The 26586-nt window shown below is 41.5% G+C and overlaps 2 protein-coding genes across 9 annotated transcripts; one reads left to right on the top strand and one right to left on the bottom strand.

Moving 5' to 3' along the window:
• Positions 1-3: 3 nt before the first annotated feature.
• Positions 4-18812, bottom strand: CCP110 (centriolar coiled-coil protein 110). Of its 8 annotated transcripts, XR_010613670.1 has the most exons (16): positions 16539-16695; positions 15060-15188; positions 12055-13696; positions 10970-11094; positions 10642-10825; positions 9817-9956; positions 9495-9611; positions 9138-9239; positions 8737-8853; positions 8219-8298; positions 7574-7636; positions 6540-6599; positions 5879-5961; positions 1613-2125; positions 1444-1511; positions 4-774 (listed from the first exon to the last, which is right to left on the bottom strand). XR_010613670.1 is itself a non-coding variant. In XM_065684243.1 (15 exons), exons 2-15 carry the CDS (start codon positions 16683-16685, stop codon positions 2073-2075), a joined length of 3042 nt encoding a protein of 1013 aa, XP_065540315.1. In that variant the 5' UTR covers positions 16686-16695; positions 18608-18812; the 3' UTR covers positions 4-2072. The 8 variants fall into 8 exon arrangements, 5 of the variants coding, with proteins under 5 accessions (XP_065540315.1, XP_065540314.1, XP_065540317.1 ...); XR_010613668.1 differs by having other exon boundaries at positions 1444-2125; XR_010613669.1 differs by having other exon boundaries at positions 4-1511.
• A 427-nt stretch (positions 18813-19239) lies between these two features.
• On the top strand, positions 19240-25890 carry GDE1 (glycerophosphodiester phosphodiesterase 1). Its single transcript, XM_065684255.1, has 6 exons — positions 19240-19543; positions 21188-21363; positions 22354-22459; positions 23208-23300; positions 24283-24494; positions 24888-25890. The coding sequence occupies exons 1-6, from the start codon at positions 19289-19291 to the stop codon at positions 25033-25035; spliced, it is 990 nt and encodes a 329-aa protein (XP_065540327.1). The 5' UTR covers positions 19240-19288; the 3' UTR covers positions 25036-25890.
• The last annotated feature ends 696 nt before the right edge of the window (positions 25891-26586 follow it).

The raw sequence follows: 26586 nt of genomic DNA, 5'->3' as shown, positions 1-26586 counted from the left end.
CGGTTGTTGTCAAAGGCGTTCAGGTTTATTGTGCAGTATGGTGTAAGTAAAAAGCAAGGCTGGTGGAAACGAAATAAAGTACAAAAATAAATACACCTTCATAACGACGTCACAGTTCCACGCAAAATAAAAAGATAAATAGGTATAAATACAAAACACCGAGTACAAAAACAAATTCTGGCACTTGTCAAGAAGAAAGGCCTCGTGAGAGTTAAAAAAACCCTTGTGCTAGAATGGTTTAATACACACACCGGGAGCATGCTCAAAGTCAGAGAGGTTTAGATGTGAAACCTGAACAGAAGGCAAGCACTCATTTCTACCAACACTTAAACTAAACCTAATTTTACACCAACATATCGCCTATGCTAATAATAAATACAGCACATAAACATCCACCTTTAGCACTGATATACCAACAGCACATCTTGTGGCCTGTGACACACGTTACTCTCGTCAAGGGAGATGTTTCCCCTCCAGCTGTTTTCCACTCCCAAGGAAAGGTGGGAACCAACCTGGAGCTTCCATGGGGGAGCGGGAAGCTTGCCTCGGGGTTTCCGGCATTACATCTGGCATTTTGAGCACCACACGTTTGTAAGGGGGGGACAAAACTCTTAAACCTACACCACGAGGAATCCCCACCGCAGGCTCTTAAATAAACACCGTGGTAAAGAGCTGCCAAGCAGTGGTGTTCTTCAAGGTGTTCAGGCAGTATTTCCTCCATTGCCCAGGTGTGCAGTTTGGGTATAAACCCTGTGCTCTGAACAATGTCACCAGCTGCAGAGGACAGACGTGGTCACAGATGAAAGCCACAGCCCGTGCCACAAGCAAGACAATTCACTCATTGCTGCTCTGAAGACACTCTCCTCACCCCACCATTAACATTCCTCTTTCATGCTATTTAACACAAGGAAATGTTTGGTCAGTCTTTTTTCTTATAGCCATATAAATATGTTACAAAGCCTTCAAAGTCAGGGTGTTGCACTGTATCCATACTGGGAAAATAACAATACACAATCAGTTTCACATTCTGTCAGTCAGCTCTCTACTACTACTGTTGCAGAGCAAAGTAAGCACTGCGAAGACACACACAGCCAAGCTTTTCCTTATCAATTCCCTATTAATGTGTCAAGTCAATTAAAAGAAGTTACAGAATTCTGCTCGAGTTGAAGTATGCTATCCACCAGGAGGAAAGCCAAGGGAAAATACAAGCACAATCTTTTAATGTTAAGATTTTTACAAATATGAGATTGTGTTTGCTGGCATTTAATAGGGATATTTTTCCTCCTTGGAATCATTATTTCGGTACAAAGGCCTGTCAGATCACGGTAGAAGAGAAACTGCTCAGCAAAATCGTGACTGTCATCAATGAAACAAAAGATATCTGAATTATTATTACGAACAATCACTTGTGAATCTGAAACGGTAAAACAATTAAGATCTTGCCTTCTGAAATTCTTGTAGCACATACACTTCTCTTCATCTTGGCCAAAAGTTGTTTCCGTAAGAAAATGCTGTAGACAACAAGGAAAAAAAATCCTAGGACTCTTTCAGCACATCAGTTTGATCTACCTCACGTATAAAAGCACTGTTTCAGTATAGTCTTTGAAAGTACCTCTGTCTGGTGAGCAGTGAATCTGGATCCATGTCTGTCCAACTCAGCAGAAATGCAAAACACGTAGGCCATTAGTATTTAAATTGAGGTAATCTCAGTCATACACAGAAATTGTGATTTGAAGTAATGCAAAAAGTGTGTGTCAGACACAAGAATTAAGAGCGGGGAAAAGTCACAAATTAATGTTGCCCTGTGGTGGTCTTCAAATAAACAAGATTAATAATCTTATGTGCATGTAGCAGTATGAATATATAAGTTTTAGCATGCACTTTTTCCACAGGTATTCAAGCTTCACAGCCCTTTATTACTTCAATATGATTGTATTAATGTGTCATCATCTGGAAAAGACAAAATATGTTTATAATTTCTAAATATACGCATAGGAGACGCAGTATGTCAATCAGTGCTGAGAATGCCATCATTAAAGAACAGCCATTTTATCCCAGTGAGTGCTGTCTTCTTAAATTGTCACAACATTTGGCTTCTTTCTTTGGGTTCTTCCTGCATATGCTCCTAAAAGTGAAGTAAAAACATTAGCATTTTATAATAAATACTACTGGTTTTTCTAACAGGATTATCCATCAAATATAGCTGAAAAAGTGTAGGACAATTTATATATTTTTAAGCTTTATTATATATCCAGTGGCTACTTTTAAAATGTCAGTTTTCATAACGTTACACCCAAAATGCCTTACAAAAAATACCTATGGGTTTGAAAGTAATGACATTTTGTAACATTTCCTTCCTCAGTAATTATTCCATCTTCTTTTCTGCTACTTTAAAACATCTACAACTATAAATTTTTTTATAGCACACCTGTCACATTACCAAGACAGAGATTAAATGACTGATAAGTTTAACTATGCCACATATTACTTTTAAACAACCTATCAATAAAAAAAAATTATAAAAATAAAATATTTAAGATAATTCTTTTCTCCAGCTGCCACATTAATAAATCAAGAGACAGTTGTAGATTTCTGCAGGTTCCATATACACAAAGTGCAGTATGAATAAGGTCATCAGGCAGGGCCCTTACAAAAGTGAAGGTGCTCAAGTATCAAAATAATAACAAATAAATCTCTGCACATGAAACAAATATATACACAGATTTATATGTTTATAAAGCCATACTGTATTATGCATAGCACAAATATCTTCCAGTAATAAGGGTTTAGCGCTGCAGGCTGCTAAGAAGTAGCACAAGTCAGCATTCACTAGGTTCAGGCAGCTACCAAGTGCCCAGCAGTGTGACATTCACACATTCACACAAAGCAGTGACAATCGTACCATGTGGTGCAGAGCAGTGGAAATGGAAGACAGCCAGGGAGAGAAAGAGTTACCAGGCAAATAAATGAATGTAACAAAGTACATGCCAGTCCTTTTTAGGCTCTTCAGCTACTCTTCCTCAGGGTTGCAGTTGTCCGAGGGCTACGTTCAGCACAGTGCAGAGCAGCTTTGGAAATGCCCACAGAGACCTCACCCTGTCAGGATCCCTCACATCTGAACACTGTTTCCCACTACACAAAAAGGCATTCGTGCTGGCCCAACACTCTCCAGTGCTGTACTCTTCAGCTCACCTGTGTGATCTTGTAGGACAAACAACCAGGCTGACAAGCATGATGCTTTGTTAGTGATTTTACACTAGCTCTTCACTTTCCTCCAAGTTACATAAAAATCTCCCACACATAAGAAGATAGTATAGGGAAGTGGCCTTTCTCCTATAGTATACAATTGACCTGCTCAGGTCAAAGGCAGGGCAAGCCTGATGCCTTTCTGCAGTGCTGGCCCAATTTAACACACTTCATAGTACACACCATCTCACACAGGCCATCTTGCTCCCAGCTCAGACCAGACAGGCATGAGGGAAACACCACACCTGGCAAAGTGCTTCTGCCACCCAAATACTCTATACGCCTCATGCCCTCTTTTCCACAACACTTAGTCAGACTGGGCAAAACCAAAGGAGATTAATAGGTCTAGTTGTAGCAGCAGCCTGATCTCAAACACCTTTTTACCACAATCAGACCACATTAAATGCCACCCTGGCACAGCTTACAGGCTCTTGACTGAACATCTCTGTGCTATTTAAAATATACTTCTTTGAAAACTCAACAAATAAAACTCTTAATAGATTTATCAGTTTGTACTTTTCTCTTTAGAACGGAACTTTGAAGGAGTACAAAGCAACAAAAAAATAAATTTAGGGTCACTAGCTGATTCCTGAATGAGATGCCTTCTTGCCAGAAAAAGACAACCACCAATTGGAGTGGTATTAAGATACAAAGCACTTTGTAGACAGAAGTTAAAACAATCAGAAAAATGAAAGAAGAAAAAAGAAGAAGAGTTGGATGAGTACAGTATTGTTTTCTTCTGAAGGTTTGTCTTGCATCTAATTTGAATGTATTTATAATAGCTGTATTCTACTAATCCTCCTGCCCTTTTGCCCCCTGATAGACACAATTTAACTGGGAGTCAGGGATGAATGAAGACAAGAAATTAAAAATATTATGGGTTAGGAGTACAGCAGACTGGTATAGTTACAGATATAAATAAATCTCTGTATTGCCTGGACCAAGCCACTGCTACAAGTCTTTGTTTTCTGACATGCACAACTTACTACAATAAGAGAAGCATATGTATTTGTCTGGCTTTTTACATCCTCTTTTCAAACCTCTATTCAACTTACTGCCAAGTCTTTCTTCACTATTCACATTTTATCCATGTATAAAGAAAACAATTTCTATTTAAATGCACTGAACTTAAAGTTCTTTTTATTATTGCAAAATTATGCAGATTATTTCTTTCATGCCAAGTGTTCCTCACCTAATAATTTCAGAAGCCATTTTTATTAATGCAAGTAGTCTAATCTATGTATAAAGGAGCGTATGGAAGTATTGGTATTACAACATGGGAACACATGATGTCCAAACACTAAAGGAGGTTACGTTGTGCAACCAGAACTAGACAGCATGAAGTTGATTAGACACTTCTGCTCTAAGTTCCAAGGCCACTACTGAAGGCATTGCACAGGTTTACAGGTACTCAACAAACATCAATAAGGAAAGCCAAAGAAATTTAGGGATATAACCCAAAGCATTCTTTTCATTGCCAAGTATCAACTATTATGACTTCAATAATTAAGACTAAAATAAATTCAGAGATTAGCATAGCAGCACACGCTGCCGACACAGAAAGAATGCTTTAACTGGAGGTCTGATGCCAGAGGCAAAGGTAAAAAACACTGCATATCATTATGAGCTTGGCATGAATTATATGAAATTGGGGATGGCATCCGAATCTTAAACCAGTGATGAACCTGACACTGGCATCACCCTTACCCTACTACTCTTTTACAGCCTCTGTAACTGGTGCACGTATTGACTGTTTTGTTGTCTTCTTCAGCACTCTCATTTACTAGCCAATACCAGACACAGTTTTGCAAACTTGGAGATGAAGACTTCCCTTTATGACTACCTCTGGTTGTTAAAATTACATTGCTTACTTAATTTTCTTCTTTATATTTCAGATAGATTATTTACAACCTTTGCTAGTTTTGCTGGAGCGTCACTGAGTTCAAATGAACAACTGCCTTGCTCCACTTTAGTGGTGACAGCACTAGGAGAACAGAAAAATAAATGAACAAACCTTGTCTGTAAACTCCATGTTTGCTTTTTTATTTTCACCTCTTCAAACTGAAATGCTACAGATGTGTTTGCCTAGTTTCTTATGGTACATCCTTCTACAGCCACTTCTCTTGGCTTCACAAAGTACTATGGAAAGACCAAACACTATGGGAAAACATCACATTTAAACAATACACACTGCACTAAACCTCGCAGAAACTCCCTGCCAGCACTGCTCCAGGGCAGTAATAAATAAGAATTTCCCTTATTAAAAAAGGTTTGACACTAATACATTCCGTAGGATGCTAGATTAAGATTCTAATCCATTATCCATCCAGATAATCCACAAGTTTATTTTGACTACGAGCTTCTCAGAGTGAATATGCCTGGCAAACTTTTTTATGACTGAGCATCTGGTGAGTGAAAGCAAATGAGCTGTGCTGCACATTCTATATACTATGTTTATAGAATTTGAAAGTGGATGATTAAGTTACCAGCGCGTTTGTTTGAAAAGATAGGTTAGATTTCAGACATAGCAAAGCAGGTGCACAAGAAAAGGAAACAATATATTGCCCATTTACTTTTTCTAGATACTAATAACATATTTACTATAAGATCCACGCACCAATTTTCTACACACCTGAAACAGCCTTGTTAGACATTCTGCTTTCTGAGGCCTTCTTTCTATTTTGCTCAACCCCCTTCATTGAGGTCTTAGGGGTTCTAATTAAATATAAAAGAGTTAATAAGTCACTTGCAACAAAGTTGAAAGGCTGTATCCAAACATATAAAGACACTATCAAACTGTGATTGGCATGAAAACATTTTTACAGTGTTCCACAGAGCCTCCTCTTGAGTACAATTCCTGATACAATTCCTGAGTACAATTCCTGAGTACATCCTGATGTTATTACGGCCTACATAGATAAATTAAATAGGAGAACATCTCCCCATGAACAGTTTTTTAAAGCTCTATTCAAGAAACTGATTCAGTTCAGATACTGAATATAAAAATACACATATTTCATTACGTGGAAGCGAAGCTTTGTGGAATGAATGTTACAAATAGAAATGTTGGAACACCATGTAAATGGAGACAATACACAAGAGGATGAGAACACTATTTTCTTGCAGTATAAGGTAAAACAAAGCTTCATCGCTCTCTCCAAATACTGTGAGAAGTAAGTATTTTTACTTTGCACAACAGTTGCACCAGTATGAGTAAATATTATTCAGAAATCAGTGTGCTCTTACACTTTGCTTTACTTTCATATTCAGGCTGTAAAATGCTGTGTCCTTACCCTTGTCTGCAAAGAAGCCTGTGAACTGGGGCATTCTGTCCTTGGCTGGGTTGAAGTACGCTGGTAAAACACAAACCTTTATTAGTGCTTTTTTCCTTCTTAAAAAAAAAAAAAGACCAAACAAAACAAACTAAAAAAAAAACAAACCAACTCAAAACTCATAAGGAATACCAAATTCCAACATACATCAGGTTTCATATAATACATTTCAGAAAGACCAACAGGTTCTGTAACGCAGATGACATGTAGGCAAAAGTGGCTGGAATTAAAGCTCCAGAATAGGATTACTACTCTCGCTATTTAAAACAAAGAAACAAGAAAGCACACAGATAAAACCCCTCAACAGTGTCTTGGGGTCCTAGGCATTGATAAGAACATACAGGAAAAAAGGACTAAATTGCTTAGTCACTGAAGATTGAACTGTGTTAGTAGACAGCACATCTTCAAAGCTTTTGCGTAAGCATGGGATAAAAATTGGTTTCAAGGGATGCCAAGTATCTGACATTTTATATTAGAGAAAGGTGCTGACAGGCCTTATAAGGGAGCAGCTGCTGTCTTCCTGGATAGCAAGTACTGAACACTAATTTCTGTGATCTAAAGAAACCATCACACAATCTAGGAGCAAGAACATCACATCACAACAGAAAACTGCCTCTTTTCTGACAGCATTCCAAAGTTAAGCATATCAATGATTACATTGCAAAGTAAAGGGTATTAAAACAAGCAGTGTCAAACTCAAGCTTAAGAAATACTAATAGCGTATATTGGAGAAAAACCTTGAACCTGAACACAGACATTTAAAGCCATAAATAAATAATTTCTGAAGATAAAATTTCAGAACTGACTCTAAGCATCTTTTCTAACTTCTAGTGAGCTAATAAACCCCTTTTCAGCACATGCTAAACCAGATTTCATTACTGGCTGTCATAACAGTGGCAGGAACTGAGCTGACCAATGGCAAACCAGCAATGCAGATCAAGGAATCTCTACGACAGTTCTTTAAATGCATTCTAATACAAGTAATCTTCACTCACCGGCTTTCAGGAGTTTTTTGTTTTATGATTATTTTTTTGCTCGGCATTCCCATTTCTGAAGCCCTAAAAAAACAAAAGTATAGAAATATATTTAAATCATAAAATCATCATTTAGGTCTTGAATGGAAACAGTAAGAGAAAGCCTACAAAAGGATCTACAGCAGTACTACAGATTATCACTTTTTATCCTCAAGCAAGTGTCACACAACTGTTCAGTCCACTGTGTTGCAGGACAACACCTGCTACCATCCCCTCAAAAAAATTTGGCAGAGATAGTCCATCAAGTATCTCTATTGCTAGGCACTTTAGAAAGACTGCTAAAATAACTTGGAACAATTCTGCAATTTACAAAATCAACCATAACCTAAGTACTCACCACTGGAAGATAACATAAATGCACAACTTAGAACAAACATTTTTTCTCCCATGCAAACAAGAGGTCTCTTAAAAGTAACAGTGAACTACTATCACTAAGACAGCACGCACCCACAGACAGATTTTTATTTATTCTTTCTGGGAGATATGTCCGTTTGCAAAAAAAGCTCTTACTCCAAAAAAGTCTTTTCACTACTTCCAATGCCTCCTACTCATCCTCTTGCCATCCACCACCACCCACCACCACCACAAAAGGAGAACTGCACATACTTCATGTACTTCTTCCTGTCCAGAGATTTCTGTGTAGCTGTTGAAAGTGTCACTCGCTCTCTTGGGCTCTTTATTTTATCCTAAAAAAGCAAAAGAACCGACAAAACCAGCAGTGTTTTCAGTACTAATTTCACATTCAGCCTGAATTCAAGGGTTTTTTTCTTTTTTAAAATTCAAGGATGTCCTTTACATTCCCAGGTTAAAAAGGTTTGTGTGCCATAACAAATTCTTGTGAGGGACTTTCTGTTATTATTTTCACCATGTTTTTAATTCTAACTTTTTATACATCTACACATTAAAGGTTTCAATATAATAATTCCTACTGCATTGACCTCTCTTTTTCCCTTTTTTTATCTGAAGCATAAAAAGCATAAGTAAACAACTTACATCATAAAAAAAATTAAGTAATTAACTTAGATTTTAAAAACTTTTTACTGGCTGAGGAAGAACTTTTTAAAAGCAAAATGGTTCAGTACTGAAAGTCTTTAACAGTTCACATTCTCTTGAATGTAACACACCATTTGCCTGAGCATCTTCTCTTTACGAACTTCACGATCATGACGCAGAATATTCATTCTTTCAGATGCCTCCATTGTAAAAAAGATGTCATAGATGTCATACAGAGCAGCTCGCAGCTGGAAAGAATAATTAACATTTATTAACATTTTGATAAAGTAACGAGTCAAGTTTTGATCATCAAACTCTTCTTGCTTTCAATCTAAACAAAACACTTGAAAAGATAATTCTGATATCTTTCTTAATGTGTCAGCACAAAACCGGAATCTTCTCTCACTGCCATATTTTAAAGTCTTTACTTTAAACAAAGTCACCCTGAAGGTTTTAGGTATTTACACTACAAAGGCAGAATAGCTAGGAAAGAAAAAAAAGGGGGGAAAAGAAAAAGCTTAAATTGTGTCACCTGAGCCATGACTCTTTCATGAAGGGATGCATCTTGTGCAGAAACACTTCCTCTTTTTAATGGGGCTTCAGACTGAAAATTCTTTATGAACTCCATTGTATCCTGGGGAAGACAGGAAAACAAGATTAAGCACCAACCATCATCCCTCACAACAAAGAAATCATTACAAACAGTATGCGTTGGACACACAGTCTTTGACTTTGGCCTTATGACACTGAGCAGTACCATACTTAAACATGTTCAAGTGATAGACATGCCAAAATTCTTCTGAAAGCAGAAAATGCATCATGTGTCATGAAGACAGGAACAAAACCAAACAGGAGGTGAAGCTGCACAATATAAAAATTCTGATCTTACTTTTACAGTTTGCTTCAGATGTTTCAGTTTTTCTGTCTGCAGGAGTCTACGAGTGAGAAACCCCTTTGCCACAGCAGTGATCTTATCGAACTTCATTTGCATCTCAGGACTAAAAACCTTAAAAGAAAAAAAAGAAGCATTTTCTAAACATTTGATTAAAAAAGCCAAGAACTATGCATTTTCACTCAACTAACATCAATCATGCGACCGACATTTTGAGGTGAGAAACAAGCTGTTTATGATAGTTTTGGCTGTGCCAGAAGCACCCACTTACAAGAACTACAGGATTTAAAGCTAGAAATAGCTTTTTTTTTTTCCTTACCTGAGTCCACCTAGTTTTGATCCTGTTACTTGGCCTAGATACGGAGGTTTTAATAACTCCAGTGCCTGATGGTCCCCAGAGAAAGAATGACGTTTCACTTGTTGTAGCAAAGGTGGTAGGTGTTGCAGTATGAGCAAAACCTGCATGCAAAGCAGAAAGTACAGTTCAGCCTACACTTTTGTCCATAAAGTAATGGTGCTGTGTGTATACACTCAGCTCCGAGGTAGCAGCTTTGTTTACAAGGTCAATTGGAAGAAGCAATCTGAGTATTTCTGATGCATTTTCTAGAAAAATTTGCTAAACAGAAGACAAACCAGAACATTTCATAATGCCCCGGAACCAGTGAGAGGTGTTCCAACAGCTATAGCTGTACTTTCTTGCATTCAAGACCCCTTGGGAGAGCCCTTCTAATCCTTCTACACAAAGGAGAACATCTGTCACACTGCTGTGCAGCTACATGGCATGAGAATGAATCTTCAAAATGACGCATATCCACAAGCACATCCTTGACCAAATGAGTTTTCTCTTAGCCTGTTGTCCTCAAATATGCCCTATAACAATTATATAACAAATGCAGTACATGGCACAGTACAAGGATGGCTGAAACTGTGCTAAATGCCATCTAGACAAAGATGCAACACAGAATTTGTTTTATATGTGCTGGAGACAGCTGGAGGCAGCAGCTGTCCACACGATCCTTATCAACAAGTATCCCAGGGCAGGAACACTGCCTTTATCAATACAGTGGGGCACCTCGTCCCATCAGGCACTGTGGAGCAAAATATATCACAACATTTAATCTATGTTCTACCCAGTCAGTTTTACCAATGCTGGTAGAGTTTGCATTATGGACCGTCTCCAGCTGAGACTGCACACTTTCCAGCAAGCTGCTTTCGCTTTTTTTCCTCCACTCCAACTCCATCCTACTGTTAATGTTCACTTTGGAAATCTCTATTTCTGTTGTAGCAACCTTCTTCCCTTGCAACTTTCTCTCCTGCTCTTCCAGTTCCTACAAAAGAAAGAATTAAGTATGAGACTATTTTTCTACCTCTACAAAGCAACGGAACATACATTTTTACACCAACTGCTTTCTGACAAGATGCAACACAACACACATGCCCTTTGCTTAGAATTTTTCCTCTTTTTACCTTACCTTCTGCAATTTCTCCTGTTCTCTCTCTTGTTCAGCTATCAGAATCGACAGCTGTTGTGCATGCTGTTCCTCAAGTCTCTTCCTCATTTCTTCAAAGGCCAACATTTTAGTTTTTAAAATCTCCTCTGAGAAGATACATTACAAAGAATCAAGTATTAAATAATTTCTATATGATCTTTGCCATGGACATAGATACTTTTAACAGAAGGATTTTGCATCATCAGTAAGAATGTACAACAGGTCTTTGCTATCAGGTTTCCGTTATGTATTACAAAGAACCGTGATATCACGTTTCCATGATGTCTTGCAAAGAACCTCATCAGTCACTGCAGTCCTTCAAAATATTTGCATGTCCACATTAGCAGGATAAGCATTTGAATGGACCAGCAGTAAGTTCATCTCAGCCTATAGAAAAATGAGGTCACAAAAAAACTAGCTCTAATTGCACACCTGCCCCTACTTGGGTGAATTATGCCACTCCAGCTTGATTTGGTAGAGGCACATACAGATATAACAGTCTTGAATTTTAACAAAATACCTACACAGTGACTTGCAACCCATTAAAAGGTATTTTAATATACACAGGCTATCTTTAGTGATCTTATTTAAACCTCGTGGAATAAAACATGATTTTCTTAGCAAGACCAAATCTAGATTTCTACATTCAAACAGGAAATTACTATTTGTGCTGTCAAATGATACCATTGAGAATACAGAATTGACAAAACTGATACACAATGTTTTAGCCCATGTTTCCTCATCAATTGTTTCATCAAGTATTTGTTACAAATAACTGTTGTAAGACTTTTAACTCCAAGTGGCTCCTAAGACAGCCATTACTCCATCCTGTAGCAGTTAAAAACAGCTCATGTAGCAAGTTGAATTTCAGAATGTGCCATTACTTAAAAATGAGAGAAGTAATGAGGTTACTGACAAAAAGGTAATTTACACTTAACAAAATTTAAGTTTTTTGATATATGCACATACTTCGGAACACCAATGACGAATGATCATTGAGTTTTTTCCCAAAAGATTTATAAACTGAGAAGGGTAAGAAAAAGCCTCTAGCACAGGAAATCTTTTACCTTTTGCCATATTGTCAGGGGCTGCAGTCTTGGTAATGTAAACTGATCCCACAGGATACTTCTGTTCCTGCAACCATTGCTTCTCTTGTTCTTCCATTCCAACTGTTGGAACACAGGGACTGTTTTCTTTTTGGCTGTTGTCGATGTCCAAATCAAGTCTACGCTTTACCTTTTCAAAACTATTTTCTAGAAACTGCTCATTTGCTGAGGAAACACTTGGAGTGTCCATCTGCTGTTGCATATTCTTGCTCTGCATTAGTAGTGGAGATGGGTCTTCTACATCGTATGACTTATTGAGTTCTACTGGAGAATTACATTTAGTATTTTCTAGCAGACTAGATGGGTTGGTTTCATTTGCAGTCAGGAGCTTCTGTGTGACTGTAGACTGGCTGCTGCCAAACGGCTCATTCAGTTTTGCAGCAACAGCATTAGTGCTGGTCTCAACTTTATAGGGGCCTCTGCTGTCCATCACTAGCTGTCCTTCCACTGTAGTCGACAATGTTCCTTTGCTTTCGAAGTGCCCAAAGGAATGGCGATTTGGCCTGCCAACTCCCAACCCATCATAAGGGCCTGAAGAATTCCTGTTGACACCAGGAACTCTGACAGGGCAAGCCATAGTGAAGTCCACCATGAACTTTGGCACTGATTCAGACACATTGTTTTTGTCTGCAATATCTTGCATGATTAAATCCATCGCTCTACCCTTGCCTTTAGGACTCAACTCATAGGCGTTCACTGGGTTATTTATAACTATGTGTCCCATTGATAAAGGTCTCGGGCGCCTCCGGTGCATTTTAGGGCTCATGCTTGGCTCTGGGCTTGGCAATTTGGCGTAAGAGCCTGTGAGGCTCCTGACAATGCTACTGTCACGATCAAACACAGGAGTCTTTTTAAATTCTTCATCTGAATCTGAATCTACCAGTGGCGGTGTTCCAACTCTCATTGGTATGTCCACTTTAGAAAAACTGGATAAAGTGGACACACTTGTGTTATTTGTATGAGTAGAGGCACCCTGGAGAAGAGTATTTGATTTATTAAGACTAGGTTTATCAAGTGTCACAGCAGCGCAACTTCTGCCTGCAAGCTTTGTTCTTTCTTTCACAGAGTCAGCTGGTTTAACACCATCATTTTCTTTATCTGAATGACTTTCACTCATACTCCTCTTTGAATTAGTTTTTGAGCTACGCTTGGTTTGCTCTTTCTCTATGGACTCCCTAGATTTCTTCATCAGGTTCTGAAGACTCATTACATATGGATCTTGGACTTCCTCATCTGACGGCGACGCTCCTAGTCCCTCCTGCTTTTGCAAAGCAAATGAAGCAGGCTTATTCACATTGTCAGGAGATGCAGCGCTTGGACAAGGTACATCTTTCGAGATATGACTCTCACTTTGCTTTGAAATAACATTTTCTTCTGCTGCTTTAACTACTTCTGTCACATTTGGTGTCACCTGCCCAATAGCATCTGATGCCTTAAGATCTGGTGTCTTTTCAAGCACTGTAGAACTATGCCTTTCAGAAGAACATGCCGAAGTGCCATCTGATAGAGCTGTGAAGTCAGCTGAAGCTTTTGAATCTGAATCAGGGCAAGTATTCTCAGCCGCCTGCGTGTTCACGTCACTCACACTAGGTCGTCTCCTGGTCTGTAAATAAAAATTGAAAAATATTATATATTTTCAATTAAATCTCAGATTCCTGCAAGCTTCATCTGATTTTATAAAAGAATACTACCACCTTAAAACCCATACAGTTCAACTGTTACCAATTTTTCTCTCTGCAATGAGAAACAAATTATTTAAATTAAAATTTAAATTTGAATAATGATCCACTTAGAATTTTTACTGATACCAAGTATCAAGAGTGCAAAGATGCTCTTTTCTTCATAAGGTAATCTGGATATATCAAAATCATTTTATGGCTTGAAAATATGTTGCAAGATTCCTCTTAAAACATGAAAATATGTTTACAGTAAGAAATGTAATTTAAAAAAATCACCACAAAAAACAGATAAACCTATAGAAAACTAAGAACAAATCTACGTAATTCCTAATGAACATAGTGGAACTAAAAACTGTTCATTTCTTCACTAATCCAGGGACAATTAAAGAGTTTTTACTTGTACAGTAGTTGGAAAACCACCTTTATTTAAGTATTATATGCTACTTTTAGCCAGCATCTGTTTAAAAGGATTTTCACACTGCAATTATCCTATAGGTTATTCCGTGTATTGCAACTGAATTATTAAGGGGACACCTTCGGGAAAAAAGAAAAGGCTAACTTATTTTTGTATTGTATTCCTGATCTGCTCTTCCAATCCCAAACCACGTGAGCGTTGCCATGTACAGTTCAGTTAACAATGCAAACCACAAAGTTTTGTTTGCCACCTTAGCAACTCAACAAATCCAGTGTTAACTGTATTTGTTTAAGCCACAGGTTAATTTAAAGACTGTATCACAACTGTTTCAAAGGCAAATAGTATCTCAATTAGATGTATTTAATAGCTTTTTCAATTTAAGCTTCTAGTAAATTAATCAGTGAAGCAGCGAAGAAAACAGTTGCAGTAAAATTCCAAGCACACAGAACTGCAAGTTAATTGTAATTCTGTAAGGTTGAATATAGATTATTTTCTGATTAAATTGTAAGCTTGCAACTACAGCAAGCTCTAACACCTGGAAGGGGTAAGTTGTTCATTTGTTTTTACTATTTAGTTGTTTCAATACAGATACAAAAGCAACAGTCATTCATCTGGTGTGGTCTGCCTTTTGCATATACCAACAAAAGCAGTGAAAAGCAAGTCCCATGCATTATAATGAATGTAGAGATTATCACTAAATAATCCATTATCTGGTCACATACCATAAAGTACTGAAGTATTAGCACGTACTGGTTCTGGAGAGTTAACTGCTATTAATTTCATGGTGAATACTTAAACCCCAGCACTTTCTCAAAATACCCATAAGGCAATGTTTTCTGTAAAGCTGTAAGGTAGTTTTGGACTCACACTACCTGAACATTATCTAGAATCTCCTGAACACGATTCAATAAAGCTCTTTTCCGGGAGTTCTGTCTCCAGGTCTCTAGGTCCAGTGCTTTCTGTTTATATTGCTGTATTTCCTTTTTCTTTTCAAGGCTAAGCTGCAAAACAGAGTGTAAGAAACATGGTTTATATCACTAAATGCAAATTGCAATACAGAATTACAGAAATAAATTAGAAAGACAAACAAAAGAATAATACAACAGAACGACAACAATCACCTGAGACTTTGCACACATCTTAAGCGGCAGCTTCTTTTTAACCAATTACATTTTTTTTTTTTTTCCATGGAAGATCCACAAAACTCCTTCCTGGCACACATGCAAATGAGCATGACTTTAAGAGGCTGTTTATGAGAACATTGCATGAATATTACATGCTATAGCACCAACTCCAAATGACACAGGACTGACACTGCAGGACAGGTCTTTCTCAGTCCTCTACAGAGACGGTAAGTTTGGCCATCCTGTGGAGCCCCTCTGCAACTCAAACCCGTAGTCAAAATAGTCAGTTCTGTGAAGGACTAGCTAACGTGTGCCCTCCTGAACCAGAGGGGAATTTCACAAGAAAGAAATGTATGCAAGCAGTCTGCTGGATCAGAATCTGAAAATCTCCTGAGTTACAACTTTAGAAGATGTGGTTTGGATAAAAGTCAGAAGTAGATCTACAAAAAACAGCTATAAAAATTAGTTTCACAAAGTTCTGCAACATTTAATAGTATCAAGTCAAATGATACATTTATTTTATGAAACCTTAAAATAACAACTCATTTTTAAATTAACAGTATTAAGATACACCATTTATTCTCTGATGTATATCTGTATCCTGATTTTTGGACATGGTTGTTAGAGAGTCTCTCCATTCATACTTCCCATCACTGAAACAAGGAAGTCAGCTGTACTACTGCACAAACTACCAACAGTCTTCAGCTTGGCTCTGTTTGCATTAACCATAGAATGACTTAACATAATTGATGAGCCTGTGAAAACGTTAGAGGAAGCTGCAAACACATGCAAAAAAGAAATCTACTTAAAAGCTTTTTAAGTGTCCCAGTATTTCCTATTTGCACTGGGTTTGTTGGGGGGTATTTCTGACACTTTAAAAAACCCTCATGTATTCAACATTTGGCATGTTGATATGATTTTCTATTAATTCAAGTGCAACAATAATATTCATCTATTTAATACCACAAACGCTTTTATTCCCCTTCTGATAAATTCAAAAAATTAAAGCAAACACAGTCAGTGTAAAAAAAAGTACATTTTACCCCTTTACTTTGTAATATTAAGGCTAAGAATGCCTAGAATAAAGTGAAGAGCAGGCTAGATGATACCTCACACAGAGCTGTACCTTCAGTAGAATCATTACATGCAGACATCAACGCTCATGCCAATAGCACAAGTTAGCACACCAGAGAAGAAAATAATAAATAAATAAGTAACAGCCCTTACCAGAGGAGAAAGCACAGGAACTCCATGGAATTGAATGAGGGAGATATTTTTCTGCTGAATAGTGAAAGAGGTTTCTCTTTTTAGTGCCTCTTCTTGGATTCTGGCAAGATGTTTCTTACAGAATATTTCATAATCCTCCATCTTCATTTTAACTAAGCTACAAAGAATAATAACATTACACTTCCATGTACTTCCAAGACCATAAAGGGAAAACAGTATCACAACTATTTCTGTATTGCTCTATTCTGGGAAACAAATTATACATTAGAAAACCCAAGTAAGTTTCTCTTCTTCCTATCACTAACAAAAGCTAAAAAGCTTTTCTTTTTTTTCCCCTTATAAAAATAGAATCTGAATGAGCAAAAAATGATGATCACAGGTACAAAGAAGCAAGCAAGCATCGAGATGATCGATTTACAAAAGTACACATGCCACAGACAATCTCCACAATTTCCACCCAAGACTAAACCTCTAAGGCCTCCCACAGCTATCAGACAGATCCCATCAACTGCAATGAACAAACAAAATTGCAGTAAAAAAAATTATAGAAATGCTGGTGTTAAACCAAGACCAGCCTTATATTTAGGGGAATGTGTGTCTCAACCCCACAAGCCTCCTCCTTCATACATGCCTGTACGAACACACGCCAATGCTTCTACCAAAACCCTAAATTAGCCTTGTTTCCCTACAGAAGCCGACATTCCTCACACTGCCCATGACGACCGGAGTCAGAGCCGGCCACCTCCGGGCAAGGCCTGCCAACGTTTTTGTTCCCTTCGCACATCCCTTCAGCCGATTTGAGCCTGCCCGCCGGCCCCCGACCCGCCCCGTGCGCACCGAGCCCTCCACAGGCCGGGCGGCGGCCTCTCTTCTCCCCTCCGCTGCCCTGCCCCACATCGGCTCCGGGAGGCCTGTGTCACCGGCGGGGCCAGGCCCGGGCCCGGGCACGCCGGCCCTCCCCGCCCGACGGAAGCGCGCCCACCACAGCCGCTGTGCCCCGCGCAGCCCCCGCGCTCACGGCGGTTCTCTCGGTACCTGCTCGGGGCCCGGAGTCCCGGCCCGGACGCCCCGAGCGACGCCGCCTCCCGGCAACCGAGCCGAGCGCCGCAGCACTACAGGCCCCAGCGCGCACTGCGGCCCGCTCCGTTCCGCTCCTCCTCCCGGGCGGGCTCGGGCACACGGGCTCGGCGCTGGGCCCTCTGCGGCCCAAAGTTGAGGGAGAAACCCTCTTGATTTGGTGTGGGGAAGGGCGTGGGTGCGATCCGCAAACCTGTTCCCATCACTGAGCCCGCGGGACAGCTGCCGGGCAAAGGCAGCTCCAGCGTTCAGAGGCGTGAGGTGGCACCGAGGGCCGCCCGGGACTGATTCCCACCCAAAAGTTCCCAAGAGGAGATCCCTGTCGGCACGGGTGAAGCCTGTTCTGCTTTATCACACCAAGTATCACACGGCTGCGCGGTTCCCGTACAACTTGGGCCACAGACTGTCACTAGCAAGTATTGGTGCCACCAGACACACCGTGATGAGCAAGATAAACATGAGAACTTGCTAATACCTGTTCGAGGACAGCATCAGGTTGTCATGGCAGATATTCATCCCATCCCGCCCGGGCGGCAGGCAGGTGCTGGTCTCACCAGCCGAGGAGCAGGTAATACTCACCCAAGAGGCAGATCAGATGGGAAATGCACACTTGTCTGCCAGCAACGGGCCCAGGAACAATGAATTTAACATCTAGTTCCCCATGAACGTTCCTAGGTGTTAAAGGTGCTGTTCTTGTTTCAGAAACACAACTCCACCTGTTACCTCTTCAATATGTTAAACATCATTGAGGGGGATTAAATCTTTGTCTTTAATCCCAACAAATGCTGTTGTTTATCAAGAGATCTCTAAACATGTAAGACATTTAATTATACATTCCATTATGTTACGCGTCTGCATGTGTGTGTCAGGTTTTTCTTCAGACACACCCAGCAGAAACACAAAGCCACAGGACAGAAAAGAATATTCAAGATGCTCAGAACCAGGTAGGACAGTATGTGACATATATGTATATGTCCAGTTTAGAAGATTACCTGGTGCCTATTCCACCTCTGGTTGGCAGGAGCTCCTCACTGCAATCAGTTTCTTCCCATCCTTCCTACAGAGAACACAAAAACCCCCACAAAATCCTCATTTATGTGAATACAAACTGCTATCTCCTCTGCGTTGCCACTCTATTTATGGACTAAACAAGCCCAGTTTCCTCAAGCTTCACCGATTTCCCTGTCTTGTTGCTTTTTTCCTTTGCCTTCTTCCCTTTTGTCACCCACAGCGCCAGGAGCGAGCATCCCTCTCCAGCAGGCGCCCCTCTGAGCAGAGGGAATGCGGGCCTGTCCCTCGGGACCTCGGCCCTCCTCACAGCACCGGGGTTTAGTCTCGGGTTTGGCCTGGGAGCAGGCGTGAGGGACAGCTACCTACAGGACACACAGAGGTAGCCGCACATTCGTGTTTAACCGAGCGTTTCCAGCCCGGAACCCTCCGCACCTCGCACCATCGCTCTGGCCATTCCCTGAGGGGGGCTCCCGACACCGCCTCACCCGCCCCTCGGCGCCCCCCGGCCGGGGGGGGGCACAGCTGGTTGGCGGAAGGCTTGCGAGCGGAGGGCACCGATTGGCTGCTGGCGGCCGGGCTGGGGCGGGGCGGTGTTGCGGTCGCTGTCGCCCCAAGGCGTGCTCGCGGTGTCGGTGCTGTGCGGCGCGGGGGGCGCCGCCGCCATGTTGTGCCGCGGGGAGGGCCTGCTGGGGCCCGTCACGGCGCTGCTGGCGGTGGCGCTGGCGCTGAGCCGCAGCCCGGCGCTGGCCGGCCTCCTGACGGCCGGCCTCTACCTGGCGCTGCACCTCTTCAGCCTGGAGCCCGCCGCGCCCCAGAGCGCGCAGCGCGTCCTGCGGCCCCGCGGCCCCGCCGCCCGCATCGCCCACCGCGGCGGCGCGCACGACGCCCCCGAGAACACGCTGGCGGCCATCCGACAGGTCAGCGCGGGGGGGCCTCGCTGCGCCCCGGGCCGGCGGGCACAGCCGCCAGGGGACGTGCGTGGCGCGGCCGAGGTTCGAAGCGTGAGGCGAAGGTGCCCGGTGCTCTGCTGGAGCGGGCGAGGCCCGGAGGCTGTCTCCCCGTGGGGCCGGTGGAGAGGCAGGAGTCGGTGGGCAGCACTACAGGCCTGTGGGGTCTGTTTGAGGACCTGCCTTCTCAGCGGGCACCAAGCCCTCCCCGCCCTGAGTAGCTCCAGCTTCTTCCAGCCTGCCACCGGGAGCAGTGCGTGGATGTCAGGCCTGCATCCCGGGGCGGGATCACAGCGGTTTGACCCGATTCGAGACTCCTGGGAGCTGTGTTACGTCCTTGGTGCTGGTGGATATTTTAGCAGTGTAGCGATAGTGAAATACTGCGTTTTGCTGATGCTGCAACAATATAGAGAGCAGACAGCAGCCTAGTTAACAGCTTGTTTGCTGTGTCAGCCTTGACGGTCTGTAATGAGAATCCACCGTCATGGCAAGATCTGATACTGTGAGAACTCCACTGGTACAGCCCTGCCGTGAAACTTAACTGCTGCCTCATCTGCGAGGCACCGTGGTGCTCAGGGTTCAGTCTGCTTCTGAGAACCTTCTGAAACCGTGGTTAGCAGCCTCTCAGTGCAGCGTACCTGTAATGATGGGACCTTGCTGCTCTGATCCTTTCTTACCTTTGGGCGAGGCAGGGCTCGCTCTTCTGACAAAGCCTGAAGCTGTGCAATAGAGATACTAACTTGGCAGGTACCGCTGGAGTAACCTCTAGTGCTGTAACCTCTGGGTTACATGCCTGGTGTTTGTCTTTCTGCTGTGTTGGCCCTTCTCCCAGGAGGGCATTTGGCCTTGAGAACAATTCAATTTGCAGTTCACTTGGGTGCTTTTCTGAGGAGTTCCTGGGAAAGAGCCAGGGCAGGAGCAGGATGTATGAAATGCTTTAAGGCAGCCCAGCTGCTTATGGCCCTTGATATGGGCATTCCTCAGATAGGAGCAGGGATTTGCCTGCATACATCTAGTATTTAGTACAAGCATGGTGTGTGGTGCTTGTGGGAGGTTTTCTGTGTACTGTGTACGGTGGATTGACCATACTGCATGTGAGTAGTGAATCTGACTCTTACAGGAAATACTGCACCTGTGTGCCATAGAAAGAGGGGTAATAACTTTTCCTTGTGCAAGCAGATACTATGCTCTGGTGGCCTGCTCTGCCTCTGGCTTCTAAGTGTTAATCCATAAATTATCTAAAGTGTAGGCATTTGCTTCCCTTCTCTCATCGAAATTAACATAACTGAAGGACTCAGGGGTTATTAGACCGGAAGGAGAATGCAAGATTATTTGCATTTTTATCTTGAAACAGTCCCGATCCCAAGACTGAGACATTAGCACTGTGGTTTTAGCGGTAAAATAAGTTACCTGCTTTCAGTTGATCTACGAATGCTTCTCACAATAACTTGGATAAAACCTACTTTGTTCCACAGATCAAGCTTACTGAATAGAACATTATTAGTTGGGGTTTTTTTGCCAGAATACGAACGAATTACATCTGTGCCTATATTCAGTATCTGTAAAGCTGTCTCCTGTTGTGTATGTGATTTTGTTTCTTCTTTTTTCTTTAAGGCAGCTGAGAATGGAGCAACAGGTGTTGAGCTGGATCTTGAATTTACTGCAGATGGGGTTCCCATCCTAATGCATGATGAAACAGTGGAAAGAACAACTGATGGCTCTGGAAGATTGCGTGACTTGACTTTTGAGGAAATTAGGAGGCTTAATCCATCTGCAAAGCACAGGCTACGGTAACTGAACTGTTGCTGTTCTGAAACTACTGTTTCAACAGTGAAAAAAAAGATATTCTTGGTAAAGAAAATTATTGATTTGATCTGTCACTGGTGAAGACTTCTGTCAATTTGAAAATGACTCCCGTATGCTCCTTCTGATTTGAATTTAGAAGTGTATGAGGCTGTATCTCCTTACATATCCTGGCAATCAGAACAGTGGAGCGGAGTCAAGATAATTGGCTTTCAAGGATAAAATCCACAGGTATCTAATGTGAAACAGGTTAATCTATACATAAGCTTCCCCTAAACTGACTGCAGGACACCAGTGATACTGGGAGTTTCAAGATACGTCAAAATTGGCTTGAGTAATTACTTCTAAAATTAATTTTATTCACGTTTTTTTCTTGAGTGATTGTGTCTTAGGGATTATAAACATCAGGATGTTGAAGAGGAGCCAGACAGATTTCCTGGGTAGCCTCATGTAGGAGCTGTGATAAGGTCCTTTCCAGTGTGTGCAGGAGAAAGTATTTTTATATGTTACTAACATTTTGATAACAGTGCAACTGATACAGTATCATAAGTGAAGCCTTTTTAGAGGAAGAGCTTTTAGTGTGTACTCCTGAGACACTGCATTAGGGATTTACAGGCTCTTGTAAATGTACCAGCTGTGAGTCTGTAGTTCAAGTAGCATCTTCCCCATCCGTTACTGGGAAGGCGGTCACCTGAACCACACAGCCAGAACTTCCGCATAGGCAGTTACCACTAACCAGCTGCTGTGTATTGTCACCTTACCAGGAATAATTTATGGATATGTGAAGCTGCTTCTCCTATATCCTCATTTTGTCTGGCTTATTCTGCCAGGATCTGTGATTCTGGCTCAGGGCTAGGGACACAGGCACAGCAGGGTGAAGTCAGAAGGCCCTAGGAAACAGCTCTGTGTAGTTGTGTGCCTGTGTGTGTGCACATGTGTATCTTGACTGCATTCCAGTGAGTTCTTTGTCTCTGCAGGAGCAAATTCCAAGGTGAAAAGGTACCAACTCTGAGAGAAGCTGTCGTGGAGTCTATGCAGCACAATCTTATAATCTACTTCGATGTCAAAGGCCATGCAAATCAGGTACTACTTGCTGTACTAAGACACCTTTTTTCACCTTTTCTCTGGGTTTCTAACCTGCTTTTCTGTTGGTCTCAAACTGATGTGTGGGACAGTCCCTTCTCTAATGAACGAGAGTGGGTGTGCTCTTTGTGTCATCCAAAGCTGGGCTGTCAAAGCAAAGACATGTTCCCTCGTCCCATTCCACTGTCCAGGGAAGCTGGAACTTAAATTGGCATGAGACTTGTGTGAGTGTTGAGTTCAGCTCACACCACCACCACGAAACAAAGCAAAGTGGATTCCCAGCCTGTGCTGAGGGGAGTTAGTACCTTGTCTCCAGCTTCCAACTAGGGATCCCGCTCTTGTGTATAATTTGTGTTACTGAAGGCAGATACAGATGATCAATCATTAAAAGTCTATGCAAATTTGAATATTTTCTCTAGCATAGCAAAATATGGAGAAAAAAAAATCCCCTTGAAATAAACTCTAGGTGTGCTTCATTTTATCCACCATATATTTAAGGGTATTGTGAACATCAAGAATGCTACTCACTACTGTAGACAGAATCATGCTTGTGTTGCAAAAAACTAAAATGTCATTTGTGTGTTAAAGCTATAAACAGTACCCCATTTTTTTCTCCCCTTTTCTCCCTGCTTTCCATTTCGATGTTGCTACACAAGTATTTTTCAAGTGGATTATTCCAACAGGATTTTTCAGTGTGTATATGGGTGTATGTACAGATATAACACCTGAGTGTCTCTCCAATTGGCAGGCAGTTGATGCCCTGAAACAAGTCTACCTGGAGTTTCCATCTTTGTACAACAGCAGCATAGTCTGTTCTTTCATGCCAGATGTTGTGTATAAGGTGATGTTTCCTCAACGTTTACTTTGGGGTTATTTCGTTTTACCTGGGAATTTGTTAGATACACAACTGCGGTTCAGGATTCCTTTTGGGTTGTTAAAATTGCCAAGACTTTTGAAAATGAATAAAGTATATGTTTAGTCTGGAAAAGAGGTGGCTCAGGGGGGACCTTGTCACTCTCTACAACTGCCTGAACAGAGGGTGGAGTGAGGAGGTGGCTGGTTTCCCCTCTCAAGTAACAAGTGACGGGACAAGAGGAAATGGCCTCAGGTTGTGCCAGGGGAGGTTTAGATTGGAGATTAGGAACAATTTCTTCACAGAGAGGGTGCTCAGGCATTGGAACAGGCTGCCCAGGGCAGTGGTGGGGTCACCATCCCTGGAAGTGTTCACAAACGGTGTAGATGAAGCCCTCAGTGATACGGTTTAGTGGTGGCCTTGGCAGTGCTGGCATAATCCTTGGACTGGATGATCTTGAAGGTCTTTTCCAACCTAGCTGATTCTATAATGTATAATGGTACCGGATCACTCTGTGCTCATTAGATGCACATAGGAACCTACAGCAGTTCTGTCCGTCCTGAAAGCTGTATAGAAAAAAGTGTGTTGCTTTTACAGTTGGCATGTGGCCAGATATCTGTACACAAGAGACCTGTTAGATAGACCTCATGTTTTGATGGAAGTGTAGACTATTCTTTAAACTGCTTCTTAATTCTCATTGCCCTGTCCATTTATTGTGTGTTTTATTCCATTGCCTCTTGCACAGTTTTTTAACATTAAAGCTGTTGTCTATTCAAGTATGTTTTAAAGAAAAAAAAAAACACCCAGTGAAATACCATAAGCAGCTTTCTGAAAGAGTGACAAAAGGATCAGGAGGGGAAGGGGAGAGCTGCAAATGCAAGCTAGCACTTTGTACCTAACCTCTCACAGTTCATATTTAATGAAGCTTGGGGTTTGTATGAATTAGAGTCCTTTCTCCTTCATCTTCCAGATGAGACAAGCTGACAGAAATGTTGTAACAGCACTAACACACAGGCCTTGGCAACTGAGCCATTTTGGAGATGGGACACCCCGTTTCAGTTCCTCCTGGAAACATCACTTGTATATGATGCTGGATGTCATTCTAGATTGGAGCTTACACAGTTTCTTATGGCGATTGTGTGGGGTTTCAGCTCTCCTCATACAGAAAAATTTTGTTTCTCAGTAAGTGTTAAGCTTCCTAACATACTGGGAGGTATTACCGTTCTGTTAGTACAGAAGGATGGAGTTAACATAGTACGTGCTAATCAATGTGTTCCGTTCAGTGTTGTGTAAGGTTTATTGAATAATTCCTTTACTCCAAGCTATTTTATAATTTTAAGCTTCTATCACTTTAATCTGTATTTTTATCTTATGCTTTATGTTTAAAGGGGGAGAAAATGGTTGCTTTTGTTGTTTACAGTGATAAAACACAAAAAGATGACGTTGCAAAAGGATGTGCTGTCATTCTTGATGTGGTAACTGGTGTGAGACTAAAACTCAGCTGTAGCCTCAGCAGTGTCTGCCTTAGATATGGTAGTGCCAGCCTTCCTCTTACGGTGTCCTTGTTCCTTGCAGAGACTACGTGAGGCACTGGTCTTCAAAAGGGATTCAGGTGGTTGCCTGGACAGTGAACACGTTTGCAGAAAAAAGCTACTATGAAAGTGTCCTTGAATCCAACTACATCACCGACAGCTTGGTGGAAGACTGTGAACCTCATTATTAGACCTGTGCTGCGCACACACCACCCGAAGAAAGCTCTCTTGCCTGGGCAGCCTGAACTCCCCATCAGGAGGGTACCCAGTAGCACAGATGGGATTGCCAGCGGCGTTCTGTACTTCTGCTCTGTGGTCAGACCTCAAATGCCATAACCCTCTGATGCAACACCAGGAAAGACAAGGTACAGGGACATGCAGTCTGAGTAGATCACACTCTTAACACGAAGGGATCCAGTTTGACAAGTGACCTGTTGCTTTGTGATTCTCAGACTCTTCCTTTGCTTTGTGCAGCTGTTGATTATGAAGCCAAATCAGCAATTTTTGGTGGCAAGTTTTAAAGTCGTATCTTGATTTTTTTTTTTTTTTTTTTGTAATTTAAACAGCCTGTTCTACAACTGTATAATAATTTGAGATTGATTTATGGTATCTTAAAAACATTTACTTTTCTTAAAACAGAACCTGAAAATAACAGTGCCAAGTAGAGCATGCGTATGTTTCCCTCCTGCTGCATAGGAAGATGCCTGTGCTGCGTTTTGACCAGGGGAAGCAAGCCAAATTTCAGTGTTCAGTATGTAGACTGAGAATCAATGAATAAAACTTGAATAGCTGCTTATCTTCCAGACTTTTTAAAGAACCAAGGGAGCATAGAAGGTTATTTCTTCTAATGACACAGAACATGAATGTATTTATTTAAAGAAAGCTGTGTATTGAGTGCTGGAAGCAGTAGAACAAACGAGAGCTGAAATGTCTTTTAACTTTCCTTATTGTTTGGATGATTGAAGGGCCCCCACAAAGATATGTGGGAAACTGTAACCCAGGTTTAACTTGAAATCAGAAGTTACAATAAACAAGTAATCTGATAACTCACAGTTATGGTGCTCTTTATCAGCTGCACAGCAGCAGACTGATGTAAGCCACCAAAGCCAGCGCAGGTTGTGTGCTGTTTGTTCTAACATGTAAAACCCCAGGTGTTTCTATCAACATGCAGTGAACAATTTTGGCTCTGCTCTGAAGGGAGCTGGGGGTTAGAGAAGACTGTCAATGCTTAAAAGGGTAGAAAACTCCTGTGGAGCCAGCCCTACCATAAATTAGACCACCTTTTCTTCATGGCCAACACATGGAGTTACTAAGTTTAATGTTTTCATTTCAGTATTAGTAATTAGTATTATTCAATACTAATTTCAATGGAAATGAGGAATTTGAGCATTTAACTTGTTACAGGCTGCAGGCTATTCAGACACAGTCTCACAAGACACTGTTGGCTGCACGTAGCAATATGCATACTCAACCAGGAAGTGTAACCACATTTAAGTAAGGTAGTTCCTTGTGCGGCTTCGGTGGCATTCAACTCACCCTGTTTGGGCACTGCTGTGTTTCAGGTGGGGTACTGCAACTGTGCACTGGGTGAGCACTTTACAAGGTGCTAGGGGAAAGCTGCCTTTCCCAGAAATGGAACAGCAGACTGGGGGTGCAGCTGGGTACTGTACTTCGGATATAAGTGCTCTTGAGAGCCTGCCTCATGATTAGAATTGGTTCTCATTCACAGAGCCAACTGGGAC

The sequence above is a fragment of the Lathamus discolor genome, chromosome 6, assembly GCF_037157495.1.
Source record: "Lathamus discolor isolate bLatDis1 chromosome 6, bLatDis1.hap1, whole genome shotgun sequence".
Taxonomy (NCBI): domain Eukaryota; kingdom Metazoa; phylum Chordata; class Aves; order Psittaciformes; family Psittacidae; genus Lathamus; species Lathamus discolor.
The sequence above is the reverse complement of the archived record's forward strand: the minus strand, read 5'-3'. Positions and strand labels throughout refer to the sequence as shown.